A 27,363-nucleotide genomic window follows, 5' to 3' on the forward strand; every position below is an offset into this window, starting at 1 on the left:
CAAGGCAGCTGGCCCAGACGGTGTGTTTTCGGACATTTTCTCTCTCTTGCTCAGGCCGTTATCCCCACCTGCTTCAAGATGTCCACTATCATCCTAAGTGCCCAAGAAGGGGAAAGTAACTGACCTGAATGACTACCGACCCGTAGCACTCACTTGCTTCGAGAGGCTAGTCAAAGATCACATCACCTCCTCTCTCCCCGACACACTTGACCCTGTCACTCGACCCTATCGCCCCGACAGATCCACGGAAGATGCAATTGTCATTGCACTGCAGACTGCCCTCACCCAGCTGGACAAAAGGAATGCGTATGTCAGGATGCTGTTCATTGACTACAGCTCTGCCTTCATTTCCATAGTGCCCTCTAAGCTCAACATAAAGCCCACAGTCCTGGGTTTGAACTCCTCCCTATGCAACTGGGTCCTGGACTTCCTGACAGGCCGCCCTCAGGTGGTGAAGGTAGAAAACATGACGTCCTCAACACTGATCCTCAACATGGGGGCCCCATAAGGGTGCGTCCTCAGTCTCCTCCTGTACTCCCTGTATACCCACGACTGCATGGCCTCACACAGTTCCAACTCCATCATCAAGTTTGCTAATGACACGACAGTAGTGGGCCTGATTACCAACAAAGATGGCATGGTGCCAGGTAAACAACCTCTCCCTCAATGTCAGCAAAACAAAGTTGCTGATTGTGGACTTCAAGAGGAACCAGGCTGGGCACGCCCCCATCCTCATCAATGTGGCCAGCATGGAGATGGTCAAAAACTGAAAATTCCTAAACATCTCTGAGGAGCTGAAATGGTCAAAAACGGAAAATTCCTAAACATCTCTGAGGAGCTGAAATGGTCAAAAACTGAAAATTCCTAAACATCTCTGAGGAACTGAAATGGTCAAAAACTGACAATTCCTAAACATCTCTGAGGAACTGAAATGGTCAAACCACATTGACACCGTGGTGATTAAGGCATGACAGAGACACTTCAACCTTCAACAAGAGGGCTCTCAAAATGTTCTACAGTTCCACCATCGGGAGCATCCTGTCGGGTTGTATCACAGCCTGGTACGTCAACTCCAACGCCACTGACCACAAGGCTCTACAGAGGGTTGTTCGCTCGGCCGAACGCACCATTGGGTGCACACTGCCTGCCCTCCAGGGACCTCAGCCAGCTCAACCACGGCCTGTTCTCCCTGATTCCATCACTCAGACGCAGACCGTATGAGAGCATCATGGCAAAAACTGCACCTTGCCAAGCAGTTGCCATACCAAGCAGTGATGCAGCCAGTCAAGATGCTCTCAATATTGTGCAGCTATAAAACGTTTTGAGGATCTGAGGGCCCATGCCAAATCTTTTAAGCCTCCTGAGGGAGAAGAGGCATCAGAGCCAGAGTAGTAGGATTCCTCTCCCATAGAAAAATCTTGCTATTTGCAATAATGGAAAGATTTTCAGAGTTGACATGTTAGACTGCAGTGTTTCATTTTCGCTTCAATAATTGAAATAACACCTCAAGTACTTCCTCTCATCAGGTGCATCGATTTATTTTTTTGTCAAACTGCAACATTTTTTTCGCTTGCACCATTTAAACAGGCTTCCAGCTGGCAGTGCAAATTAATCCCCCAATTTCAGAATCCCGGGCTGAATCAAACATATAGAACCTGAGACGACATAACTGTCTTGAATATGAGGAGAGACGTGCTAAAAATAGTACCACATTGGTTGCAGTGAGAGTGATCCATATCATGGACAGTCAGGCTGGAGAAGAGGGATATTTTTTCCATTTGAGGGTGAGGGAAATGTGGAAAAAGGTGAAAAGCCCGTCTGCAGTGTCACACATATTCTAACCTCCAGGGTATTCCCGAAAACTGTAGACGACAAAGAATATATTGTAAACTATATCCTCCTGTATTATACTTACTCTAAAATCTTGTACATATGACTAATAAAACGTGGAACTATATTGCCCGTACATCTTTTATTGTTAGAATTCGGGGGAATTCACAGCGTTGTGTTCTCTTCCAAAATACATTCTTATCAATGTTTTTCAAAACAACAATACATTTGGTTCATGGATTGAATGTGTAAGATACATTTCAATGTCTGTTGCAGAGAGTCTTGGACGTTTGAAGTCTAGCCCTGCTCCCTTTGAAATATGACAAAATCAACTAATTTATTCAAAATGTAGATGTTAATCATGTCCTTTATTATTGAGAGGAATAACTCATAGCCGTATGGCTGTAGTTCTGTTGATTAGACACATAAGGTCTACCTAACCATTTTAATAATGGAAATCCATGCTTAATAAAACATTAGTATACATTTTTTTTATCATATAAAATGAATTGAATTTCTTACAATGACAACAGGTGGAGACAGCATACAGGCGGTGTGTTGTGCGCCTCACCAATCACGACACAGAATGCAGCGAGGAGCAGCGGCAGCTGTTTTAACCTCACTTTATGGATTCATCTATCTAACATTTTGAGCTGTGCATTTATTTTCAGATAGTTACCATTTATTGCGTGACTATCTACCAGATCTAGAAACACCGTCGGGAAATGTCACCTAGCGACTAGATAGTGCACTGTTGAGCGAAGTAGTCTGCCTGCCTACCTTTGAAGTCTACCCCGTTGCGCACTGGCTATACGCTTGGTCAGTCTGCCCGTCCGTGTGCCTCTTGGTGAATGGAACGTTGTAAAACGGCATTAACCGAGTATTGTTGGATAAATGACTCACTCATGAAAGTCTCTTCGAGGTCTGCGGACAGAGCCAGCGGCTGTATGGGAAATGAATGTGGCCGGGAAACAGCTACCGGAACAGATAGAGCGTCCAGCCAGCCTCTTGGTTCCAACTTGGGCAAGTACAGGCTCTCTCTGCCTTTCTTTAACCTACTAAATATGTATTTTGTTTAGTTGGTTTAATCAGATATGCCCCAGTTCCGCTGGAAAGAAAAGGTCAGGGTTTAAAACAAAATATCACATCAGTAGATCATTGCCCCATGGATGCTTGAGAAGCAGGAAGTAGGATAATTATAATGAAATATAAAGAAAGTTGTTTTTATTTTACCTTGACACAATCTATTCTGCATTCATTGCGTTCCTATATTGTTATTGGATGAATACTTCTGTTCCTATATGGCTTGTGGTTATCAATAATCGCCTCTTTGTACTCCTGCAACGCTATAGGTAAATAAGAGTTGTGATTAAAAAGTACATAATGAACCCTTACCCTATTCTCAACCTGCTGGTAGAGCATGTTTTGACAGTGGATTTAAAAGTTGATGTGAAAACAATCTTAACTTGAACTTGATTGGTCAACTCAGCCCTCCTGCATCAATTTAAATCATTTGTATTCTTTTGGGTTTCAGTCATGGCTGTGGCACTCTAATTTAGCCCAGTCAGAGGGCTGTAAGAAAACTCGGGAGTTGGTCCCCAAAGATATGGGATAAAAGGCTGCAATTCAGTTGGTGAGGTATTAATGTTCCACTATTCCTGCTAGTACTGTAGAGACCTTGAAGAGGAGGAATATGAAATAAATAGTTAAAATGTAAAAAGACTAAAAAGCAATACTTAAAAAAAATAAAATTGGGGGACCAACCAGGTGGTTCATATCTCAGTACTGTGGAATAAGAAAAGTGTACTATATTATAACAAATACTTAATTTAGTCAAATGTATGATTGAATTGTTGACAACACACTAGATTATGTATCATAACATCCATTGTCCACTGAGATCAAGGTTGAATCCACCAGTCTGATATTTCAGTCCCTCCCCTCCCCCCTAACGTGACCTTAATGACCAATGCAATACATGTTTTGTTTTTTTAACTTGTTAATAATTCCTCCTTATATTCTTCCATTATTGAAAGTGAATTTCCCCAATTTATTTGTTTCTATAAAACAACCCTCCAATATCGTTCAGACCTGCAGTGATGAAAGTTGTATTTTTGATATAAGAGATCCACAGTTCCTACATCCATTTTTTTTTTATGTATAAATTAAATATTTATTTTGATATTATAGATGGTCAGTCCTTGCATCCATAGCTCTGCCTATACATTTGAGAGTGGTTACATTTCTCCAGACTCATCCCTCAGTTTTTTTCTTTCTACCAAAACAAAGGCAGGGTTGGCAGTTTGTTATGGTTTCTAGGTTTAAAAGGTTGATATGACCTAATCATAAGTAGAGTGGTAACTTCAGACACACAAAAAAAGATAGTAGCGTATGAAACATTAGACAATAAAACATTCATAAGAACACAAGTGAATAACAGAAGCATTGTCTTCTGTTATGAATCTCAGTAATGATTAAAGGTGTTTAACCATTCATCTTCTTCCCACGGGATCAACAGCCCCTATTTCCACAGATGCTCTGTTTTTTTTTAGGATAATTACAGAGACAATTGGATGTCTGTATGCCATTTTGTTGTTTATATGTTCTAAATTGATTAGATGTTCTATTGCTTTTCAATGTGAGCCTCTAAACTGCCCTGGTCTGCCCTTTAAACTTTTTTAGAATTACGTTTACACTCTTTTTTTGAGATGACTCCGTGTCCCACGTCCTATAGCTGTAGATTCAGCCATAAGGCTCAAGCCCAATGAATGGGAAAGATACTATCTGATCTAGTCATGTAAATGAATTAAGTCTTAAGTGTCATGGGATGGGCCAACCTGGCGCTCATTAAGTCCCATCACTCCAGTTACATTCTCCAAGGATTGATCATCCATTGTGAGGTATATTAAATGTTCAACATTCCTGGTCAACCAGTATCTGTACTATCAAACCATGTTCTAATCTGCCTTCAGCATCTGATCTTTTTGGTTATTATTCTTTAATGAAACACCTCCTTTGATTTATGCTGTAATGAAAACTGTGATGTACATGGGGGGGGGGGGGAAACCATGCAACTCCCTCTGGTCAAAGGCCTGGAGGTTCCTCTTAGCATGGAACATAATTACACCCCAGCGGACTGTGAAAGTCGATGGAGTTGTAGCCAGGAAATCAATCAGGCTTTAATATTAAACCATGTGAGTCCTACTGACGTTTCTGTTTGGAAAATGTCATATCCACAGCCACCTTGGTGGCTTTTAACTTGACTCTCTATTATACTGGCTGTAAGCGATGCAATCTCAACCAGATAATGATTCTCCTATATATGATTCCTATAAGATCACCTAGGCTGATACCGATTTTAAATCCTTTCCTGACATGTTTACTTATCAAATAAAAAAAATGCAACTCCTCCACTGCATTGTTATTAGTGACCCACAACATTTTCATTTTGTTCTAAGGCAGAGACCTCATGAATTTGAATTATGTCCTATGCATTTCAAAATGAGATTTTTTATTTTTTTTAATCCTCCTTGCCTTCTCTAAAAATTGGATATTTCCGAAGTGTTTGCGCACACCAGGTTCTACTGATTTGCATAATACCTGTTTAACCTCGCTGTCATATTGCTGATGATGTGTGATTATTGTTAATATTATATTTAATGTGTATCATTATGCTGGATTGTATTCTCCTTGAATTCCTGAATGATCACAGATCACAATAGGTGTACTTTTGGTGTAATTTTGACAGCCCCAAATTGTATTACAATTTAGGATATTCCCTTAAAATTGTAAACAGATTATGATTGGCCCTCAACTGAGCATCGCTTCGCTGACATTATCCCTCGAGGGAAAGTTTAAATTACCTCCAACCAGAGGGAAAGTTTAAATGACTTCCAACCAGAGGGAAAGTTTAAATGACCTCCAGCCAGAGGGAAAGTTTAAATGACCTCCAGCCAGAGGGAAAGTTTAAATGATCTCCAAACAGAGGGAAAGTTTAAATGACCTCCAACCAGAGGGAAAGTTTAAATGACCTCCAACCAGAGGGAAAGTTTAAATGACCTCCAGCCAGAGGGAAAGTTTAAATGACCTCCAGCCAGAGGGACAGTTTAAATGACCTCCAACCAGAGGGAAAGTTTAAATGACCTCCAACCAGAGGGAAAGTTTAAATGACCTCCAGCCAGAGGGAAAGTTTAAATGACCTCCAACCAGAGGGAAAGTTTAAATGACTTCCAACCAGAGGGAAATTTAGGGCATGCATTTTCCCTTGACTTCCAGAAGGAGATAACTATTATTCAAACCTTTATGTAGTTCATCTGTATTCATCTGAGTTCACCTGTATTCTACTGAGTTCACCTGTATTCTGCTGAGTTCACCTGTATTCTGCTGAGTTCACCTGTGTTCTACTGAGTTCACCTGTGTTCTACTGAGTTCACCTGTGTTCTACTGAGTTCATCTGTATTCTACTGAGTTCACCTGTGTTCTACTGAGTTCATCTGTATTCTACTGAGTTCATCTGTATTCTACTGAGTTCACCTGTATTCTACTGAGTTCACCTGTATTCTACTGAGTTCACCTGTATTCCACTGAGTTCATTTGTATTCCACTGAGTTCATTTGTATTCTACTGCGTTCATTTGTATTCTACTGAGTTCATTTGTATTCTACTGAGTTCACCTGTATTCCACTGAGTTCATTTGTATTCTACTGAGTTCACCTGTATTCCACTGAGTCCATTATGATTCCAGACTGAGATCATAAAGGGAAACAGATGAAAGACCAAGCTTGACAAAAGCACTGATTACGACACCTACTAAGAACACCCAGTACTTTTCATGTATCCATATCCTTTTGTGAACATATCTATCCATTGCTGCATGTGAAATAGTGTGTATTTGCTTTAATAATTAATTATGACAAATGTTAAGAAAATGTTGAAAAATGTAATAAAGTAATGCCTTTTCAAATAAGTTACGTTACACGTTATGTTGGCTGACGTTGTGGGGCGGCAGATAGCCTAGTGGTTAGAGCGTTGGACTTCTAACCGGAAGGTTGCACGCTCAAATCCCTGAACTGACAAGGTAAAAATCTGCCGTTCTGCCCCTGAACAAGACAGTTAACCTACTGTTTCTAGGCCGTCATTGTAAATAATAATTTGTTCTTAACTGACTTGCCTAGTTAAATAAAGGTTAAATAAAAAATGTAATAAAATACTTGACTCTATAAGGTACAATGTTTGATTCCCATACCGCTTTAGGAAGTAGATGGGATGCAATCTCTAGATAGCACAAATGTTTGATCCATACCTTTTTTAAAGTTGTAGAGGAGGGTCCCATTCTTTTTCAAAGACAGTTTGGAATTTAGGTCATGCATTTTCCCTTGACTTCCAGAAGGAGATAACTATTATTCAAAGCTTTATGTAGCGACTAAGGAAAAACGCATCTGGACAACATACATGAGAGGGGACACAAGACAATAATTATATCTGGCATCCTCTCTCTAGGGGATGCAGATGGGGTGAAAAGAAAGTGTAAATTGAATCTTGGCATCTTATTAGTGCAATAAGCCAATGACTGCAAATAATATCTACCTAAATGGAGGTTTTCACTATGTTTGTCCTTGGAGTTTTTTTTTGTAGTAACGTACCACCAAACATGTGGTTAACAAGCCCGAAAACAGCCACCCATTAAAAACCACAGGGAAGTGGTTCAGTGTCGTAATGACAACATTGTGGGTGAATGGCGGAGAGTTGCTGAATGGACAATAAGAGCACTGCCACAATCTGTACAAATAAATAAGTATAAATTCATTAATTCATCAATAAAGTTCTCACCCCAATAGAAACATATTTTATAATAATAATTTGGTGGATGCTTATATTTGTTCTATTTCACATGTGTAGAAGTACGTATTAATACACATGTGTAAATTGCAATGTGTTTTCTGCATATCCCAACTCCCTCTGAGAGGCCCTCGGAGAGTGGAGTCAAGACCAGGGTCACCATTGTCCAGCGTCCCTGGAGTGATTATAATTCAGTGACTTGCTCAAGGGCACATCAGCAGATTTTTCACATTTTCGTCTTGGGGATTCGAACTAGCAACCTTTTGGTTACTGGCTCAACGCTCTCACCAAAGGCTACAATAACAACATTATGAACTGGGAGGAAACAGAGCTTGGCGGTGAAACAAAATATACTGTACATTAAATATTCATGACTTTCAGGATTCATGGTAACACTGGTCTTATCTTGACATATAACAAATTTCTTCTGGTAAACAGTCCCACACCAGTGTCACAAATGATTACAGTGTTGAATAAATATTTCAAATAATGGATTATTTCTATGAAGTGTTTATGTAAGATGTCTTAAATGCTGATGCATTATGGGGCAGCTCATTATGGTAAATACAGTAACACTTTATTTTACAGACCACTGCTTAGAACGTTACTTAGAAATGACTTATTAAAATGCTAATTACCTAATAACTGCACAGTAACTACACTTCCTTTTACAAACACCATGTTCCATCTGGTTCCAGGTAGGTAGCCGACCAATTGTTTTGAATCATTTTAATAAATTCCATCATCACAGATTACAGAATGATTATGGGGTTTAGTGGAGTACCGTTCATAGCAGTGAACACATAAGCTTGGTTCAAATACCCATACTAACATACTGTATATTACATACTTAATGAGTATATACTACATACTATATACTATTAGTTCATTTTAGTATACTGTAAACAAAAGGTATCCTTTCAGTTGAGCGTACTAGTGCTTCGCCTGTCTAACCCGGAAGTTGATGCTATTGTTATGCAACCTCTTGCTAGCTTGTTAGCGTAACAAATGACTAGCTAAACCCTTCATAAATCCAGAGCGTTGTCATATTGTCCGTTCGTAAATTCAGAGTGTTTCGCTCTCGGAGCGTTCAGAGCACACACAGGACGCTCTGGCCGAGGAGTAGGGTTGATCCGAGCTTTCAACGGCAGCCAAGCACCCAAGCTAACTGGCTAACATTGGCTAGCTACTTCCAGACAAAAATGAGAGAACACCTCACTCTGACTATTTAACTCGCCATAGCAGAGCTGGTTAGGCTGTTTTCATGTTATCCAGCGCGTTGGTGACTGTAACTGTGCTGCTGGCAACAATTGCATTTTTTTTGGCCTATGTTTACTGACACCGGCCATATTCAATGAGCATTCGTAAATTCATGAGTTATTCTGCGCGAGAGTGCTCTGAAATCGGAGTAGATAGCCGTTGAATCGCATGACTATAACACTTAGCTAAGAATTATGTAAATAATCAAGTCATTAAACTTTGTTAGTAGTTAGTTATTAAATAGCAGACAGTTAATATTCTGCCTGGCAAGTTCGATGTATTAGTAGCCAACTAACATTAGGTAACTAGCTAACATGTACATACTGCTGTAATGCTACGCAGTTCGTAAGGATAGCGTAGCTAACAATTTTATTTTTTATTTTTTATTTAACTAGGCAAGTCAGTTAAGAACAAATTCTTATTTACAATGACAGCCTACCCTGGCCAAACCCAGATGACACTCCCTATGGAACTCCCAATCACAGCCAGATGTGATGCAGCCTGGATTCAAACCAGGTACTGCAGTGACACCTCTTGCACTGAGATGCAGTGTCTTACACTCGGGAGCACGAAAGTAAGGGATGCTGCTACTCTATGAGAAAGCTTATTAGATTTCCTGAAAACACAAATGGCATTAACAGAGATTTTGATTACGAGTTTATTTTTCCATTTCTAAATAATTGAGATTTGTTTGAGACTTTAACGTGAAGTTAATTCTTATGAAGTATCATGTGGTTGAAAACCTAAAAGTTCAACAAATGTTTGTAAACCTAAATAATATAACACCATTTTTTTTGAAATTGTATTATCACCTGCGGTTGTGAACCCAGAATCTCAGCAGGGGAGATGAAGAAACACAAGTACATGATGGAGAGCTCTGACAAGATCGGAAGTCAGGGTGCATTCCATGTCTCTCTTCTCCCACCACCAGGGTGCTGGTTACTGGGTCTTGTGATGTGTGAAGTGAAGGGAGGCTTCTTGTTGTGAACCAACCTGGACTCAGGGGTAGACAGAACATAGTAACTGTAAATCTGTGACACTCAAAGTATTATTATATGTTACGCTTCGTATGGTATGTATTCGTATGTGGATGTCCATCATACAATTCGTACGATATGTCATGAATTGGAATTCGTACAATATTTACGAATTTGCAATACGTAGGATATGTTGCGAATTCCAAACCATAGCTAGGTGGCTAACGTTAGCTAGGCTAGGGGTTAGGGTTAATGGTTAGGGTTAAGGTTAATGGTTAAGGTTATGGTTAAGGTTATTGTTAAGAGTTTGGGTTAGTGCTTTAGGTTAGGGGTTAAGGTTAGGGCTTAAAGTTAGGGTTAAGGTTATGGTTAAGAGTTAGGGTTAGTGGTTAGGGTTTAGGTTATGGTTAAAGCTAGGGTTAGGAGTTAGGAGTTAGGTTAAAGGGTTAGCTAACATACTAAGTAGTTGAAAAGTAGCTAAAATGCTAAAGTTGTCCGTGATGAGATCCGAACACACAACCTTTGGGTGGCCAGACATTCGCATATTGGGCCCACTTGTCCTCCCTGACCAACCACCCTCCTTCTATTTTTTTCCTTAAGTAACGTTCTGTCTTATGTAACCAAACGTAACATCATACTATTTAAAAATGCAAAAAAGAGGGAACGCTGCATCAAGTAGGAAGACAAAAAGAGGTCTTCATTGGTGAAAAGGGTATAACTTATAGCGACCAAATGAAGTTGCAGCTGTGTAAAAACATAAAAAATCCAAGGCACTCTCTCTTGTGGAAAAGTTCAGCTCCGTTCATCTTTACCTCAATCCTGACTAGTCTCCCTGATGATCATTGGAAAGGATGTATCTGAGCTCAATTTCAAGTCTCATTGCAATGGGTCTGAATACTTATGTAAATAAGGTATTTCTGTTTTTAATACATTTTTAATATATTTTTTAAATTTAACCTTTATTTAACTAGGCAAGTCAGTTAAGAACAAATTCTAATTTACAATGATGGCCTAGGAACAGTGGGTTAACTGCCTTGTTCTGGGTCAGAATGACAGATTTTTTCCCTTGTCAGCTCAGGGATTCGATCTAGCAACCTTTCGGTTACTGGCCCAACGCTCTAACCACTAGGCTACCTGCCGCAGAAACCTGTTTTCTCTTTGTCATTATGGAGTATTGTGTATAGATTGATGAGCGAAACAATTAATTTAATACAATTTTAGAATAAGGCTGTAACCGTAACAAAATGAGGAAAAAGTCAAGTGGTCTGTATGGTACTTAGTGCTTCAACAAAAATGCTGCTTAGGCAAACATTGTTTTAATTCAAATGTATTGTTCAGTTGTACATGTATTTCCTCTGATCAAATCCGAGTGGAGCTTTATTAAGAAAGACAGCGTTCTAGAATTCTCAAAGATTTAAAAATCGTTTGCCTGCCAAATGTGCGTTCTGTTCCTTTTTTATCATCCTTGTGTTTTTTTTCTTCTTCTAGCCCATTAGGGCAAAAAAGCAAGATATGGAACGACAAACAAGGCGTAGAAAGAATCCATGGAGGATATCATGTGAACAGAAGTAAAAGCACAACACTTTAGAGGGAAAGGAGAGAAAAAAAGTTTGTCAGAAAAATGCAAAAGCCTTTTTTTTTTCTTGTGAAGCAGCTCTTTGAGCTCCTGTTGTTAGTGAGAGAACTAGGTCACTATAGCAACACAGTAACTCAGGCAGGTAAAATGTAAGTTTTTCTATCTATCTCAACAGACAAAATCTGGAATTGCCCTGCTGTATAACAAGGAGACCAGTAATACTTATGATGTCCGCCTAAAGCTGACAAAAGAGGTGTTGATCATACAGAAGCTGGATGTGGTTTGCACGAGAGGGGGTGACCCACAATTAAATGTAAGTACTGAGGCTTTACCTTGACATCCCATACTTGGGTTAACCAGGCACACGTAACTAACACTTTAAACTCAAAACTGGTATTTGTGCTCCTGTTACTCATTGTTCATTGACTTGAAATGACTTCAGTTCCGTTCACATTAATACCTATCCCCTGATGATGACGAGACCACAGCTGACTCAAGCTTTTCACATCCTGACACTGATGTGTATAGCTTACGATAGCTTTTAGTTGGATGTAATGGGGACATGAAAGATGTGATTCACATTTAGCCTTAGTTGATATGCTTTGCGTCATACCTTTCTAAAGAAGCCACGCCATCTTGTGTACATTCGTTTTAATATACTGTATTGAAAGTCTCTAAAATGGCAGGGGCGGATTGGCCATCTGGCAATTCTGGAAAATGCCAGATGGGCTGCACCATTTTTTTGTTGGGTCTGTTAAGATTTACAAAGTCAAGTGTTTTATCATTTAGGAGAGATTATGGATAGTGAAACACGAAAAGGGTGCCTAGAAAATGTAGAAATAGCACATACTACATTGTCACCATTTTGTTTTGGGGGGGGGGTGGCTAAAACCAGGATTTTGGTCAAACAGTAAAATGCATTATCCTCATGATTCCGGTAATGAAAGTGTCTGCGCTGCCCCTGTGCCTGTTCCCTCCCTTGGGCCTGCTGCTGTGATGAGTGAGCCACTCTCCCTTGATGCGCTCAATCATTTTTTTTTGTTCTGATTAACTTTTCAAAATGCAATTGCGGGAAAAACACAGCTTTGGAAAACTTCCTCACCTTTTTCCCCGACAAAGAAAGGATGGTCTCAGCTTTCTGTTTGTACAGTGCCTTCAGAACACAGGAGGTTGGTGGCACCTTAATTGGTGACGACGGGCTCGTGGCCGGAGCGGAATGGTATCAAATATGAGGCCATTCCATTCTCTCCATTAAGTAACCTTTATTTAAGAAAGCAAGTCAGTTAAGAACAAATTCTTATTTACAATGACTGCCTACACCAGCGAAACCCAGACGACGCTGGGCCAATTGTGCACCACCCTATGGGACTCACAATCACAGCCGGTTGTGATATAGCCTAGATTTGAACCAAGGTGTCGGTAGTGATGCCTCTAGCACTGATATGTAGTGCCTTAGACCACAGCGCCACTCGGGAGCCCCATAAGAGTGTAAGCCCTGTCTAAGCCAGGGAAGGGGCGGAGGGGGGTTCTTACTAAGCTATATGGAACTGTTTTAAGAAGCTCATACCAAGGATTCAGCTATTTGATTTTGAATATTAAGACCTCTTGAATTATCAAAAAATATATAAAAAAGTATTTGATGAAACATTATTCACCTCAAATATAAAATATATTTTGATTTGTTTAACATTTTTTGGTTACTACTTGATTCCATATGCGTTATTTAATAGTTTTGATGTCTTAACTATTATTCTACAATGTAGAAAATAGTAAAAATAAAGAAAAACCATAGAATGAGTAGGTGTTCTAAAATGTTGGACCGGTAGTGTATATATGTGTGCGTATGTGTGTGTATATATATACAGTTGAAGTCGGAAGTTTACATACACTTAGGTTGGAGTCATTAAAACTCGTTTTTCAACCACTCCACAAATGTCTTGTTAACAAACTATAGTTTTGGCAAGTCGGTTAGGACATCTACTTTGTGCATGATACAAGTAATTTTTCCAACAATTGTTTACAGACAGATTATTTCACTTATAATTCACTGTATCACAATTCCAGTGGGTCAGAAGTTTACATACACTAAGTTGACTGTACCTTTAAAAAGCTTCGAAAATTCCAGAAAATGATGTCATGGCTTTAGAAGCTTCTGATAGGCTAATTGACATAATTTGAGTCAATTGGAGGTGTACCTGTGGATGTATTTCAAGGCCTACCTTAAAACTTTGCTTGACATCATGGGAAAATCAAAAGAAATCAGCCAAGAACTCAGAAAAAAATGTGTAGACCTCCACAAGTCTGGTTCATTTCCAAACGCCTGAAGGTACCACGTTCATCTGTACAAACAATAGTACGCAAGTATAAACACAATGGGACCACGCAGCCATCATACAGCTCAGGAAGGAGACGCGTTTTGTTTCCTAGAGATGAACGTGCTTTGATGCGAAAAGTGCAAATCAATTCCAGAACAACAGCAAAGGACCTCGTGCAAATGCTGGATGCAACAGGTACAAAAGTATCTATATCCACAGTAAAATGAGTCCTATATCGACATAACCTGAAAGGCCGCTCAGCAAGGAAGAAGCCACTGCTCCATAACCGCCATAAAAAAGCCAGACTACGGTTTGCAACTGCACATGGGGACAAAAATCATACTTTTTGGAGAAATGTCCTTTGGTCTGATGAAACAAAAATAGAACTGTTTGGCCATAATGACCATCGTTATGTTTGGAGGAAAAAGGGGGATGCTTGCAAGCCGAAGAACACCATCCCAACCGTGAAGCACAGGGGTGGCAGAATTATGTTGTGGGGGTGCTTTGCTGCAGGAGGGACTGGTGCACTTCACAAAATAGGTTGCATCATGAGGAGGAAAATTATGTGGATATATTGAAGCAACTTCTCAAGACATCAGTCAGGAAGTTAAAGCTTGGTCGCAAATGGGTCTTCCAAATAGACAACGACCCCAAGCATACTTCCAAAGTTGTTTCAAAATGGCTTAAGGACAACAAAGTCAAGGTATTGGAGTGGCCATCACAATGTCCTGACCTCAATCCTATAGAAAATTTGTGGGCGGAGCTGAGAAAGCGTGTGCGAACAAGGAGGCCTACAAACCTGACTCAGTTACACCAGCTCTGTCAGGAGGAATGGGCCAAAATTCACCCAACTTATTGTGGGAAGCTTTTTGAAGTCTACCCGAAACATTTCACCCAAATTAAACAATTTAAATGCAATGCTACCAAATACTAATTGAGTGTATGTATTCTTCTGACCCACTGGGAATGTGATGAAAGAAATAAAAGCTGAAATAAATCATTCTCTCAACTATTATTCTGACATTTCACATTCTTAAAATATAGAAGTGATCCTAACTTACTTAAAACAGGGAATTTTTACTAGGATTACATTTCAGATAATTGTGAAAAACTGAGTTTAAATGTATTTGGCTAAGGTGTATGTAAACTTCCGACTTCAACTGTATATATACTGGACTCTACGTTGCTCATCCTAATATTATATATTTCTTAATTCCATTCTTCTACTCCAGATTTGTGTGAATTGTTAAATATTACTGCATCTGCTATATATGTGTATGCGACCAATACAATTTGATTTGATTTAAAATGTCAAAGTGGAATTATGTTGTTTTACATGTAGTCTACCTCTTCATTATGACAAGCCTAAATATGTTCAGCAGTAAACATTTGCATAACTAGTCACATAATAAGTTGCATGGACTCACTCTTTGTGCATTAATGGTGTTTAACATGATTTTTGAATGACTACATTATCTCTGTACCCCACACATACAATTGTCTGTAAGGTCTCTCAGTCGAGCAGTGAATTTCAAACACAGATTCAACCACAAAGACCAGGGAGGTTTTCCAATGCCTCGTCAAGAAGGGCACCTATTGATAGATGTTATTAACGGTAAATGTATTAATTACACTTGGATGGTCTATCAATCAAATCAATCGATCAAATGCATTTATAAAGCCCTTTTTACATCAGCAGTTGTCACAAACTGCTTATACAGAAACCAAGCCTAAAAACCCAGAGAGTAAGCAATGCAGATGTAGAAACACAGTGGCTAGGAAAGTCTCCCAAAGGAGGCAGGAACCTAGGAAGAAACCTAGAGAGGAACCAGGCTCTGAGGGGTGGCCAGTCCTCTTCTGGCTCTGCCAGGTGTATATTATAAGAGTACATGGCCATTAAGGCTAGATCGTTCTTCGAGATGTTCAAACGTTCATAGATGACCAGAAAGGTAAAATAATAATCACAGTGGCAACAGGTCAGCACCTCAGGAGTAAATGTCAGTTGACTTGTCATAGCATTCAGAGGTCGAGACAGCATATATGTTAAAGAGAGAAAGAGAGAGAGAGGCAGAGAGGGACAGAGAGGGTCGAAACAGCTGGTCTGGGACAAAGTAGCGCGACCGGTGAACAGGTTAGGATTCCATAGCTGCAGGCAGGACAGTAAACACTGGATTAGCAGCATGACCAGGTGGACTGGGGATGGGGACAGCCAGGAGTCGTCAGGCCAGGTAGTCCTGAGCCATGGTCCTAGGTCTCAGGTCCTCCGGGAGTGGAGAGAGAGAGAGAGAGAGATGGGAGAATTAGAGAGATTATACCTAAAATCACACAGGACACCAGATAAGACAGGGGAATTACACTAGATATAACTGACTGACCCTAGCCCCCCGGCACATAGACTATTGCAGCATAGATACTGGAGACTGAGACAGGGGGGGTCGGGGACACTGTGGCCCCGTACAAAGTTTTCCTGGGAAAGGGAAAATCAGACAAGATATAACCCCACCCACTTTGCCAAAGCACAGCCCCCACACCACCAAAAGGATATCAACAGACCACCAACTTACTACGCTGAGACAAGGCCGAGCATAGCCCACGAAATCCCCCCCCCACTGCCCGAGGACATCAAAAAAGATCACGTCAGTGACTCAACCCACTCATGTTGAGTATAGTGAAAGACGCCTGGCATAACGTGATGCACCCCTCCCAGGGATGGCATGGGAGAGCACAAGCAAGCCAGTGACTCAGCCCCCGTAATCGGGTCAGAGGCAGAGAATCCCAGTGGAGAGAGGGTAGCCGGCCAGGCAGAGACCGCAAGGGTGGTTCGTCACTCCAGTGCCTTGCCGTTCACCTTCACACGCTGGACCAGACAACACTCAATCATAGGACCTACTGAAGAGATGAGTCTTCAGTAAGGACTTAAAGGTTGAGACCGAGTCTGCCTCTCTCACATAGATTGGCAGACCATTCCATAAAAATGTAGCTTTATGGAAGAAAGCCATGCCTCCAGCTCTTTGCTTAGAAATTCTAAGAACATTAAGGAGGCCTGCATTTTGTGAATGTAGCATACATGTACGTATGTACGGCACGACCAAATCGGCAAGATAGGTAGGAGCAAGTCCATGTAATGCTTGGTAGGTTAGCAGTAAAACCTTGAAATCAGCCCTAGGCTTAACAGAAAGCCAGAGGCTAGAACTGGAGTAATATGATAATTTTGGGGGGTTCTAGTCAAGATTCTAACAGCGATATTTAGCACTAGCTGAAGTTTATTTAGCGCCTTATCCAGGTAGACAAGGAGAGGAGCATTGCAGTAGTCTAATGTTGATGTGACATTAGCATGGATTAGATTTTCTGCATTATTTTTGGTAAAGAGTGTCCGATTTTTTTCAATGTTACGAACATGTAAAAAGGCTGCTCCTAAAATATTTGGAATATGTTCGTCAAAAGAGATATCAGGATCCAGAGTAACGCCAATGTCCTTCAAAGTTTTATTTGAGATGACTGTACAACCATCAAGATTCATTGTCAGAAGATTTCTTTGTTTCTTGGGACCTAGAACTAGCATCTCTGTTTTGTCCGAGTTTAAAAGTAGAACATGTGCCGCCATCCACTTCCTTATGTCTGAAACACAGGATTCCAGGGTAGGTGATTTTGGAGCTTCACCATGTTTCATCAAAATGTACAGCTGTGTGTCATCTGCATAGCAGTGAAAGTTGACATTGTGTTTCCAAATACTCCCAATCATTACATAGATACGCTGCGTCCTTCCTAACTCAGTTGCCGGAGAGTAAGGAAACAGCTGAGGGATTTCACCATGATGCCAATTGTAAGGGGTGCGTACTGGCGGCAGAGAAGTCAGGCGCAGGAGAGCAAAGCTGATTTACAACGGCACAGTTTAATAAATAAAACCACCGTAAACAGTACAATAAATCAATGGGTAAAACCCGTCACACACCAGCATAAGATGCACAAGCACTACAATAAACAATACCGGACAAGGACATGGGGGGGAACAGAGGGTTAAATACACAACATGCAATGATGGAATTGAAACCAGGTGTGTGGGAAGACAAGACAAAACAAATGGAAAATTAAAAGTGGATTGGCGATGGCTAGAAGACCGGTGACGTCGACCGCCGAACGTCACCCGAACAAGGAGAGGGACCGACATTTCGGAGGAAGTCGTGACACCAATGGTGACTTTAAAACAATTACAGAGTTTAATGGCTGTGATAGAAGAAAACTGAGGATGGATCAACAAAATTGTAGTTACTCCACAATACTAACCTAATTGACAGAGTGACAAGAAGGAAGCCTGTACACAAACAAAAAAATATTCCAAAACATGCATCCTGTTTGCAACAAGGCACCAATGTAATACTGCTAAATATTTATACTTTGATTTACTGAGTACCGTTCTCCATATTTTCAAACATAGTGGCGTCTGCATCGTGTTAAGAATATGCTTGTAATCATTAAGGACTGGGGAGTTTTTCAGGATAAAAAAATAAACAGAATGGAGCTAAGCACAGAGGATAACCTGGTTCAGTCTGCTTTCCACCAGACACTGGGAGATTAATTCACCTTTCAGCAATAAAATAACCTAAAACACAAGGCCAAATCCACTCTGGAGTTGCTTACCAAAAAGACAGTGAATGTTCCTTAGTGGCCGAGTTACAGTTTTGACTTAAATCTACTTGAAAATCTATGACAAGACCTGAAATGGTTGTCTAGCAATGATCAACAACCAATTTGACAGAGCTTGAAGTTTTGAAAATAATAAAAAGCAAGTATTGTACAATCCTGTTGTGGAAATATTTTTGTAATTTATCCAGAAAGACTCACATCTGTAATCGCTGCCAAAGGTGATTCTAAAATGTATTACCTAAGGAGGTTGAATACTTATCTAATCAAGATATATTAGTCTTTAATTTTTCATGGATTATTTACAAATGTTAGAATTTTTCCTTTTACTTTGAAATTACAGTCTTCTGTGTAGATTGTTGACAAAAAAGTACAATTAAATCAATTTTAATCCCACTTTGTAATACAACAAAATGTGGAAAAATTCAAGGGGTGTGAATACTTTCTGAAGGAACCGTATACTTCATATTTCTCAACTCTCAATATTTAGCTCAATAGCAACTATTTTAAAACTAAGGTATTTGAAATGACTTTGAGATATGGAGCGGTGCACATTCTAAATCCTCACCGGCCATTGCGAGGGCATAGGCCTACAATTGCAAAGTTTTTTAAACATTTACTGTTGGATGAATACATGGCTACTAGCAGTGGGTATTATATTTAGAGTTAGAGATCTAGATTAAGGATGAAATGGTTACCGGTTTCACGATAAACCACGGTAACGTTCTAGACGGTTTGTATTACCGTTTCAAATGTTAATTATCATTAAAACCGTGGTTTGAAAAACTCACGGTAACTAGTGTCCAGCATCAACCAAAGTTAGCAACAGTCTAACGCAGACGCAGCATGGGGTTTGTTTTGTGTGAAAACATGGAGGAAGGCAATGATAGCGCTCAGGAGATTTTTCAGCCTTCAAAGAGGACCAAATCTGAAGTGTGGTAGTATTTTGGGTTTTGCAAGAGTGCTGAGGGAAACTTAATCGAAGATGATCACCCTGTCTGCAGAATATGCAAAAAAAAGAAAACGCACATCAAATCTCTTGAGTCATCTTCGTGACCACCACTCGCTACTTTATAGCGAATGTAAGGTAAGTTAACTTTTAGCTCAATGCATGATGTGGGGATTTCGGAATGGGGGAAAATGTCATGGTTTGTCTGTCTAACTTGCTAATAGCTTGTCAATAATGTAAACTGAAGCTTTCAGTGTTACCTACTATTGTAAAAACACTACACGTTGTTCTGCTGCTGTATGAGTCGTGTGCCTGCAGACTCTATTCGCCCATTGCACACAATAACACGTTATGTAGTTTAGTCACCCAACCAACACATTTTGTTCATTTAAAATCCGGCAGTCATTGACTTGGTTGTAAAAGTGTTCCAACAGGAGAAACACTAGACTCCTATACAAGACTCCTGTATTTATGCCCATTTTTGGGCTCATTGCAATGACTATCCCTGTCTACTTAAGACTCATTTGTATTTATGTAAATTGTGCATGGGGTCATTGCATATACTCAAATGCAACACCGAAGATAGACTGTGTGTGTGTGTGTGTGTGAGTGAGTATTACTAATAATTATAATGTAACAACACCAATAATAATAATATTACATTTGCTATTCCCTTGTTTACAGAGTGGATGTGCAGCAGGCAAACCCAGTGATACTACTGGTCCCTCCTCATCTACAGTTGTGACACAGACACTCCAGCAAGCATTTAAAAAGGCAGGCTACTTATGCATCCACATCAAAAAATACTCAGGATCTCAGTGCAGCCCTTTCATATTACATTACAAAGGACATGATGCCATTTCATATTGTTGAGAGGCCTGGCTTTCTGAGGCTGATGAAGGCTCCCGTGCCTCACTAAAAAGTGCCATCACAAACATTATTTTCCAAGCCTGAAATCCCAAACCTGTACAACCAGGTTAAAACTGATGTTGGAAAAAGTTTTGCTCAAGGCACATGGTTTTCTGCAGCTACTGACCTCTGGACCAGTGAAAGCAGGGGGTGGTCAACTCTACATCAGCTTCACTATCCATTACCTCACCTCAGACTGGAAACTGGAATCAAACTGCCTGGAAACACAGTTCTTCCCAGAAGATCACTGGGCTCACAACATCAGAGAGTTTTTTGAGAATATTTTGGAAGAGTTGGGGGGATCAACAAAGACCTGGTTTACATAACCACAGACAACGCAACAAACATGATCAAGGCTTTTGAAGAGTTCCCAGATCTGTGGCTTGGGTGCTTTGGCCATCATTTGAACCTGACCATCTCAAAGGCTCTGAAAATTCAGAGAGTTGACACAGCAGTCAAGGCCGGCCGTCATCTGGTCCAAGGCTTCTCACGGAGCTGGAAGAGAAGGAGAGAACTGAGAGAAAAGCAAGTTGCCCTTAACATGCCACACAAGGCTCTGATCCATGATGTGGTGACCCGATGGGGATCGACACAGAAGATGATTGAGTGTTTCCTCAGCCAACAGCAGCCAATCTGTGCGACACTGGCTGGAGAAAGAGGAACATGGCATCTGATGCCCAAGGATGCCGACATAAGTGTCATGGAGCAACTGTGCCAGCTCCTTGAACCTCTGAGCAAGTTTACAGATGCACTTGCCTCAGAAACACGAGTGACACTGTCAGCCATCAAGCCTGTTCTGGACCACATCACCCGTGATGTTCTGGTGGAAAAGAATACGGAGCCAACCCTGACCAAGGAGATGAAAAGGGTAATGAGAGAAGACCTAAACAACAGATACACAGAGAAGGCAAAGAAAGTCATGCACATGGCTTGTTTCATTGACCCCCACTTCAAAATGAGCTTTTTAGATGAGCCTGATGCTGCAAAAGTTGACACTGACAGCTGTATCCAGGAGGCCTTGAAGCTGGCAGCTGCACAAGTCAGGGAAGAACCACAAAGCACCAGCAGCACCTCCACCACCAACACCCCCACAGCGGCATCAGAGGAGAAAGGCCTGGCTGGGTTGCTGAGAAAGATTACTTCAACAAGGCAACAGAGAGGTGAAGAGGGTCAGATTCCGACCCCCCCAGAAGACAGAGGGAAAGAAGATATCAAGGTCAACCTGTCTCTGTCACCCATTCCAGCAGAAGAGGATCCACTGGTGTGGTGGAGGGACCCCACCCATTCCAGCAGAAGAGGATCCACTGGTGTGGTGGAGGGACCCCACCCATTCCAGCAGAAGATGATCCACTGGTGTGGTGGAGGGACCCCACCCATTCCAGCAGAAGAGGATACACTGGGGTGTTGGAGGGACCCCACCCATTCCAGCAGAAGAGGATACACTGGTGTGGTGGAGGGACCCCACCCATTCCAGCAGAAGAGGATCCACTGGTGTGGTGGAGGGACCCCACCCATTCCAGCAGAAGATGATCCACTGGTGGTGGAGGGACCCCACCCATTCCAGCAGAAGAGGATACACTGGTGTGGTGGAGGGACCCCACCCATTCCAGCAGAAGATGATCCACTGGTGTGGTGGAGGGACCCCACCCATTCCAGCAGAAGAGGATTCACTGGTGTGGTGGAGGGACCCCACCCATTCCAGCAGAAGAGGATCCACTGGTGTGGTGGAGGGACCCCACTCATTCCAGCAGAAGAGGATTCACTGGTGTTGTGAAGGGACCCCACCCATTCCAGCAGAAGAGGATTCACTGGTGTTGTGAAGGGACCCCACCCATTCCAGCAGAAGAGGATTCACTGGTGTGGTGAAGGGACCCTGCACCAGAGCTGCCTCACCTTGGATATTTTTGTTGTTATTCTGTCTCTCACTGTTCAAATAAACCTACCATTAAAATTATAGACTGATCATTTCTTTGTCAGTGAGCAAACGTACAAAATCAGCAGGGGATCAAATACTTTTTTCCCCCACTGTACATACAGGATGTTAGACCAGCAGCACCTTATATGTTTATGAAGGAGAGAACATACATACAGGATGTTAGGCCAGCAGCACCTTATATCTTTATGAAGGAGAGAACATACATACAGGATGTTAGGCCAGCAGCACCTTATATCTTTATGAAGGAGAGAACATACATACAGGATGTTAGGCCAGCAGCACCTTATGTTAGGCCAGCAGCACCTTAATGTCAACACCTGCACATTGGATTTGTTTACATATGGTTGTATTGTTCTTACATGCACATTTGCTTTACTTGCTTTTATATGCACATTTGATTTGCTTAAGGTTGTGTTCATTAAAACCTGCACTAGGGAAACTTTTACGTCTCATGGACACATGGTGCCATCTTTAATGTTAATGATATTATTTTAATGTTTATGCACACAAAAAGTGCATAGTGATGCTAATGTTGTTTGTTGGTTTTCAATATAAAACGTGGTGAAATGATTTCAGTGTATCAGAACTTTTTTGAACATTTCCAGCACCTTTTAACAATACCGCGATAATACTGATAACCGTGATCATTTTGGTCACTATAATCGTGATAAGAAATGTTCATACCATTTCATCTCTAATCTAGATAGTGTGTTTTGAGTTGACACTTTCTAAGGTGTTGAACCCAACATGAATTAGCCTATGATATTAGTTAGTCCACATATAGATATACACCACCGTTCAAAAGTTTGGGGTCACTGAGAAATGTCCTTGTTTTTTTTTTTTTTTTTTTTTTTTTTTGTCCATTAAAATAACATAAAATTTATCAGAAATACAGTGTAGACATTGTTGATATTGTAAATCACTATTGTAGCTGGAAACGGCAGATTTTTTTTAATGGAATATCAACACTGGTCACGATAACAACACCCACCCATAGCATGCGCTCCAGCAGGTATATCTCACTGGTCATCCCCAAAGCCAACACCTACTTTGGCTTCCTTTCCTTCCAGTTCTCTGCTGCCAGTGACTGTAACGAATTGCAAAAATCCCTGAAGCTGAAAACGTATATTTCCCTCACTAACTTTAAACATCAGCTATCCGAGCAGCTAACCGATCGCTGCAGCTGTACATAGCCCATCTGTATATAGCCCATCCAACTACCTACCTCATCCCCATATTGTTTTTATTTACTTTTCTGCTCTTTTGCACACCAGTATTTCTACTTGCACATCACCATCTGCTCATCTATCACTCCAGTGTTAATTTGCTAAATTGTAATTACTTCGCTACTATGACCCATTTATTGCCTTACCTCGTCACGCCAATTGCACACACTGTATATAGACTTTCTTTTTTCTATTGTGTTATTGACTGTACGCTGGTTTATTCCATGTGTAACTCTGTGTTGTTGTTTGTGTCGCACTGCTTTGCTCTTGGCCAGGTCGCAGTTGTAAATGAGAACTTGTTCTCAACTGGCCAACCTGGTTAAATAAAGGTGAAATAAAAATAAAATAAATAAAAATAGGCGTAGAGAGGCCCATTATCAGCAACCATCACTCCTGTGTTCCAATGGCACGTTGTGTTAGCTAATCCAGGTTTATCATTTTAAAAGGCTTATTGATCATTAGAAAACCCTTTTGCAATTATGTTAGCACAGCTGAAAACTGTTGTGCTGATTTATAGAAGCAATAAAGCTGGCCCTCTTTAGACTAGTTGAGTATCTGGAGCATCAGCGTTTGTGGGTTCGATTACAGGCTAAAAATGGCCATAAACAAAGTACTTTCTTCTGAAACTTGTCAGTCTATTCTTGTTCTGAGAAATGAAGGCTATTCCATGCGAGAAATTGCCAAGAAACTGAAGATCAAGTACAACGCTTTGTACTACTCCCTTTACAGAATGGCGCAAACTGGCTCTAACCAGACTAGAAAGAGGAGTGGGAGGCCCCATTGCACAAGAGGACAAGTACATGAGAGTGTCTAGTTTGAAAAACAGACGCCTCACAAGTCATCAACTGGCAGCTTCATTAAATAGTACCCGCAAAACACCAGTCTCAACGTCAACAGTGTAGAGGCGAGTCTGGGATGCTGGCCTTCTAGGCAGAGTTCCTCTGTCCAGTGTCTGTGTTCTTTTGCCCATCTCAATCTTTTATTTTTAATGGCCAGTCTGAGATATGGCTTTTTCTTTGCAACTCAGCCTAGAAGGCCAGCATCCCAGATTCGTCTTTTCACTGTTGACGTTGAGACTGGTGTAAACTTATACAATCACTGTATAAGTTTACACATCAAATATCTTGATTCATGCATTCCTGTTTGGATGTTAAATGAAGCAACTTGTTTCTTGAATACCTCAGTTGTTTATTCTTTACACTTCTTAAAGTTTGATTCTTTATGAATTGGATTCGTAACATATCATACCATTTGTTTATTTTTTTGCAGGACATAACATATCATATCAAATTGATGACATACTGTAGTTAGTGGAACCAGTGACACCAGGGAAAAATGTTAGTCAGGATCCCTGTAATAGTAATTAAAGGGATACTTCGGGATTTTGGCAATGAGGGCCTTTATCTACATTTTACATTTACATTTTAGTCATTTAGCAGACGCTCTTATCCAGAGCGACTTACAGTAGTGAATGCATACATTTCATACAATTTCATACATTTTTTTTCTGTGCTGGCCCCCCGTGTCCAGATTCAGATGAACTCATGGATACCATTTTTATGTCTCTGTGTCCAGTATTAACGTTAGAGGTAGTTTCGCCAGCCAATGCTAACTAGCGTTAGTGCAATGACTGGAAGTCTATGGGTATCTACTAGCATTCTAAACTACTTCTAACTTCCTTCATACTGGACACAAATACATAAAAATGGTATCCGGTGGGAGTTGGCAGCATGCGCTGTGATATGGGCTGGTGTGGATAAAGTGCCAGGGCCGAATTCTTGTCCCAGTCCACCCCTCATAAGAAGCTGTTACTGCGTTCTTTATGTTTTTCTATGGAGGCATGCTGTATCTTTCAATGTTATGGTTTTGATCGTAAAGACTATCAACTGGAAAATTAGCACCACAGTGTTACACTCCAAACTTGTTTCAACATTTCAATATTATTTTACCAAGGTCAATTCCCATTTTTTAAAGCACAGAACTGTCGTACTCCGAAGACAAGCAGCTGGAGGACTGGGTCTAAGCATCAAAGTAAGTTGTTCGTTTTCAGAAATATAAATATTGGGCCTTTATTAGGAGATTTGAATGCATACATAGTATAGATGGGGAAGTTCCTGTTACTGTGTCTGCTAGATCAACATGGTATAGATGAGGAAGTTCCTGTTACTGTGTCTGCTAGATCAACATGGTATAGATGAGGAAGTTCCTGTTACTGTGTCTGCTAGATCAACACGGTATAGATGAGGAAGTTCCTGTTACTGTCTGTTACTGTGTCTGCTAGATCAACACGGTATAGATGAGGAAGTTCCTGTTACTGTGTCTGCTAGATCAACACGGTATAGATGAGGAAGTTCCTGTTACTGTGTCTGCTAGATCAACATAGTATAGATGAGGAGGTTCCTGTTACTGTCTGTTACTGTGTCTGCTAGATCAACACGGTATAGATGAGGAAGTTCCTGTTACTGTGTCTGCTAGATCAACACGGTATAGATGAGGAAGTTCCTGTTACTGTGTCTGCTAGATCAACATAGTATAGATGAGGAAGTTCCTGTTACTGTGTCTGCTAGATCAACGCACAGCTCATACATGGTATAGATAAGGAAGTTCCTGTTACTGTGTCTGCTACAGTAGAAGTCGGAAGTTTACATACACCTTAGCCAAATACATTTTCACAATTCCTAACATTTAATCCAAGTAAAAATGCTGTCTTACGTCAGTTAGGATCACCACTTTATTTTAAGAATGTGAAATGTCAGAATAATAGTAGAGAGAATTATTTCAGATTTATTTTATCACATTCCCAGTGGGTTAGAAGTTTGCATTCACTCAATTAGTATTTGGCAGCATTGCCTTTAAATTGTTTAACTTGGGTCAAACGTTTCGGGTAGCCTTCCACAAGCTTCCCACAATAAGTTGGGTGACTTTTGGTCCATTCCTCCTGACAGAGCTGGTATAACCGAGTCAGGTTTGTAGGCCTCCTTGCTCGCACACACTTTTTCAGTTCTGCCCACAAATGTTCTATAGGATTGAGGTCCTGTGCTTCACGGTTGGGATGGTGTTCTTCAACTTGCAAGCCTCCCCCTTTTTCCTCCAAACATAACGATGGTCATTATGGCCAAACAGTTCTATTTTTGTTTCATCAGACCAGAGGACATTTCTCCAAAGAGTACAATCTTTGTCCCCATGTGCAGTTGCAAACCGTAGTCTGGCTTTTTTATGGCGGTTTTGGAGCAGTGGCTTCTTCCTTGCTGAGTGGCCTTTCAGGTTATGTCGATATAGGAGTCGTTTTACTGTGGATATGGATACTTTTGTACCTGTTTCCTCCAGCATCTACACAAGGTCCTTTGCTGTTGTTCTGGGATTGATTTGCACATTTCGCACCAAAGTATGTTCATCTCTAGGAGACAGAACGTGTGTCCTTCCTGAGCATTATGACGGCTGCCGTGGTCCCATGTTGTTTATACTTGCGTACTATTGTTTGTACAGATGAATGTGGTACCTTCAGGCGTTTGGAAATTGTTTCCAAGGATGAACCAGACTTGTGGAGGTCTACAATTTTTTCTGAGGTCTTGGCTGATTTCTTTTGATTTTCCCATGATGTCAAGCAAAGAGGTACTACGTTTGAAGGTAGGCCTTGAAATACATCCACAGGTACACCTCCAATTGACTCAAATTATGTTACTTAGCCTATCAGAAGCTTCTAAAGCCATGACATCATTTTCTGGAATTTTCCAAGCTGTTAAAGGCACAGTCAACTTAGTGTATGTAAACTTCTGACCCACTGGAATTGTGGTACAGTGAATTATAAGTGAAATTATCTGTCTGTAAACAATTGTTGGAAAAATTACTTGTGTCATGCACAAAGTAGATGTCCTAACCGACTTGCCAAAACTATAGTTTGTTAAC

At 40.8% G+C, this 27,363-nt stretch overlaps 1 protein-coding gene across 2 annotated transcripts in view; it reads left to right on the forward strand.

Annotated features, from left to right (window-relative positions):
* The first annotated feature begins 1,960 nt into the window (after positions 1–1,960).
* Positions 1,961–27,363, forward strand: part of LOC115161929 (gamma-2-syntrophin-like) — a 76,710-nt gene continuing 51,307 nt past the window's right edge. The window contains exons 1-3 of one of the 2 annotated variants that reach the window (XM_029712771.1): positions 1,961–2,853; positions 11,657–11,794; positions 25,432–25,488. In XM_029712771.1, coding sequence (XP_029568631.1) covers positions 2,785–2,853; positions 11,657–11,794; positions 25,432–25,488 — 264 coding nt within the window. In that variant the 5' untranslated portion in view covers positions 1,961–2,784. Of the gene's footprint in view, positions 2,854–11,656; positions 11,795–25,431; positions 25,489–27,363 lie in introns of those variants that run through there. The other variant, XM_029712772.1, reaches the window with a different exon arrangement.

This window comes from Salmo trutta, chromosome 25, assembly GCF_901001165.1.
Source record: "Salmo trutta chromosome 25, fSalTru1.1, whole genome shotgun sequence".
NCBI classification, from domain to species: domain Eukaryota; kingdom Metazoa; phylum Chordata; class Actinopteri; order Salmoniformes; family Salmonidae; genus Salmo; species Salmo trutta.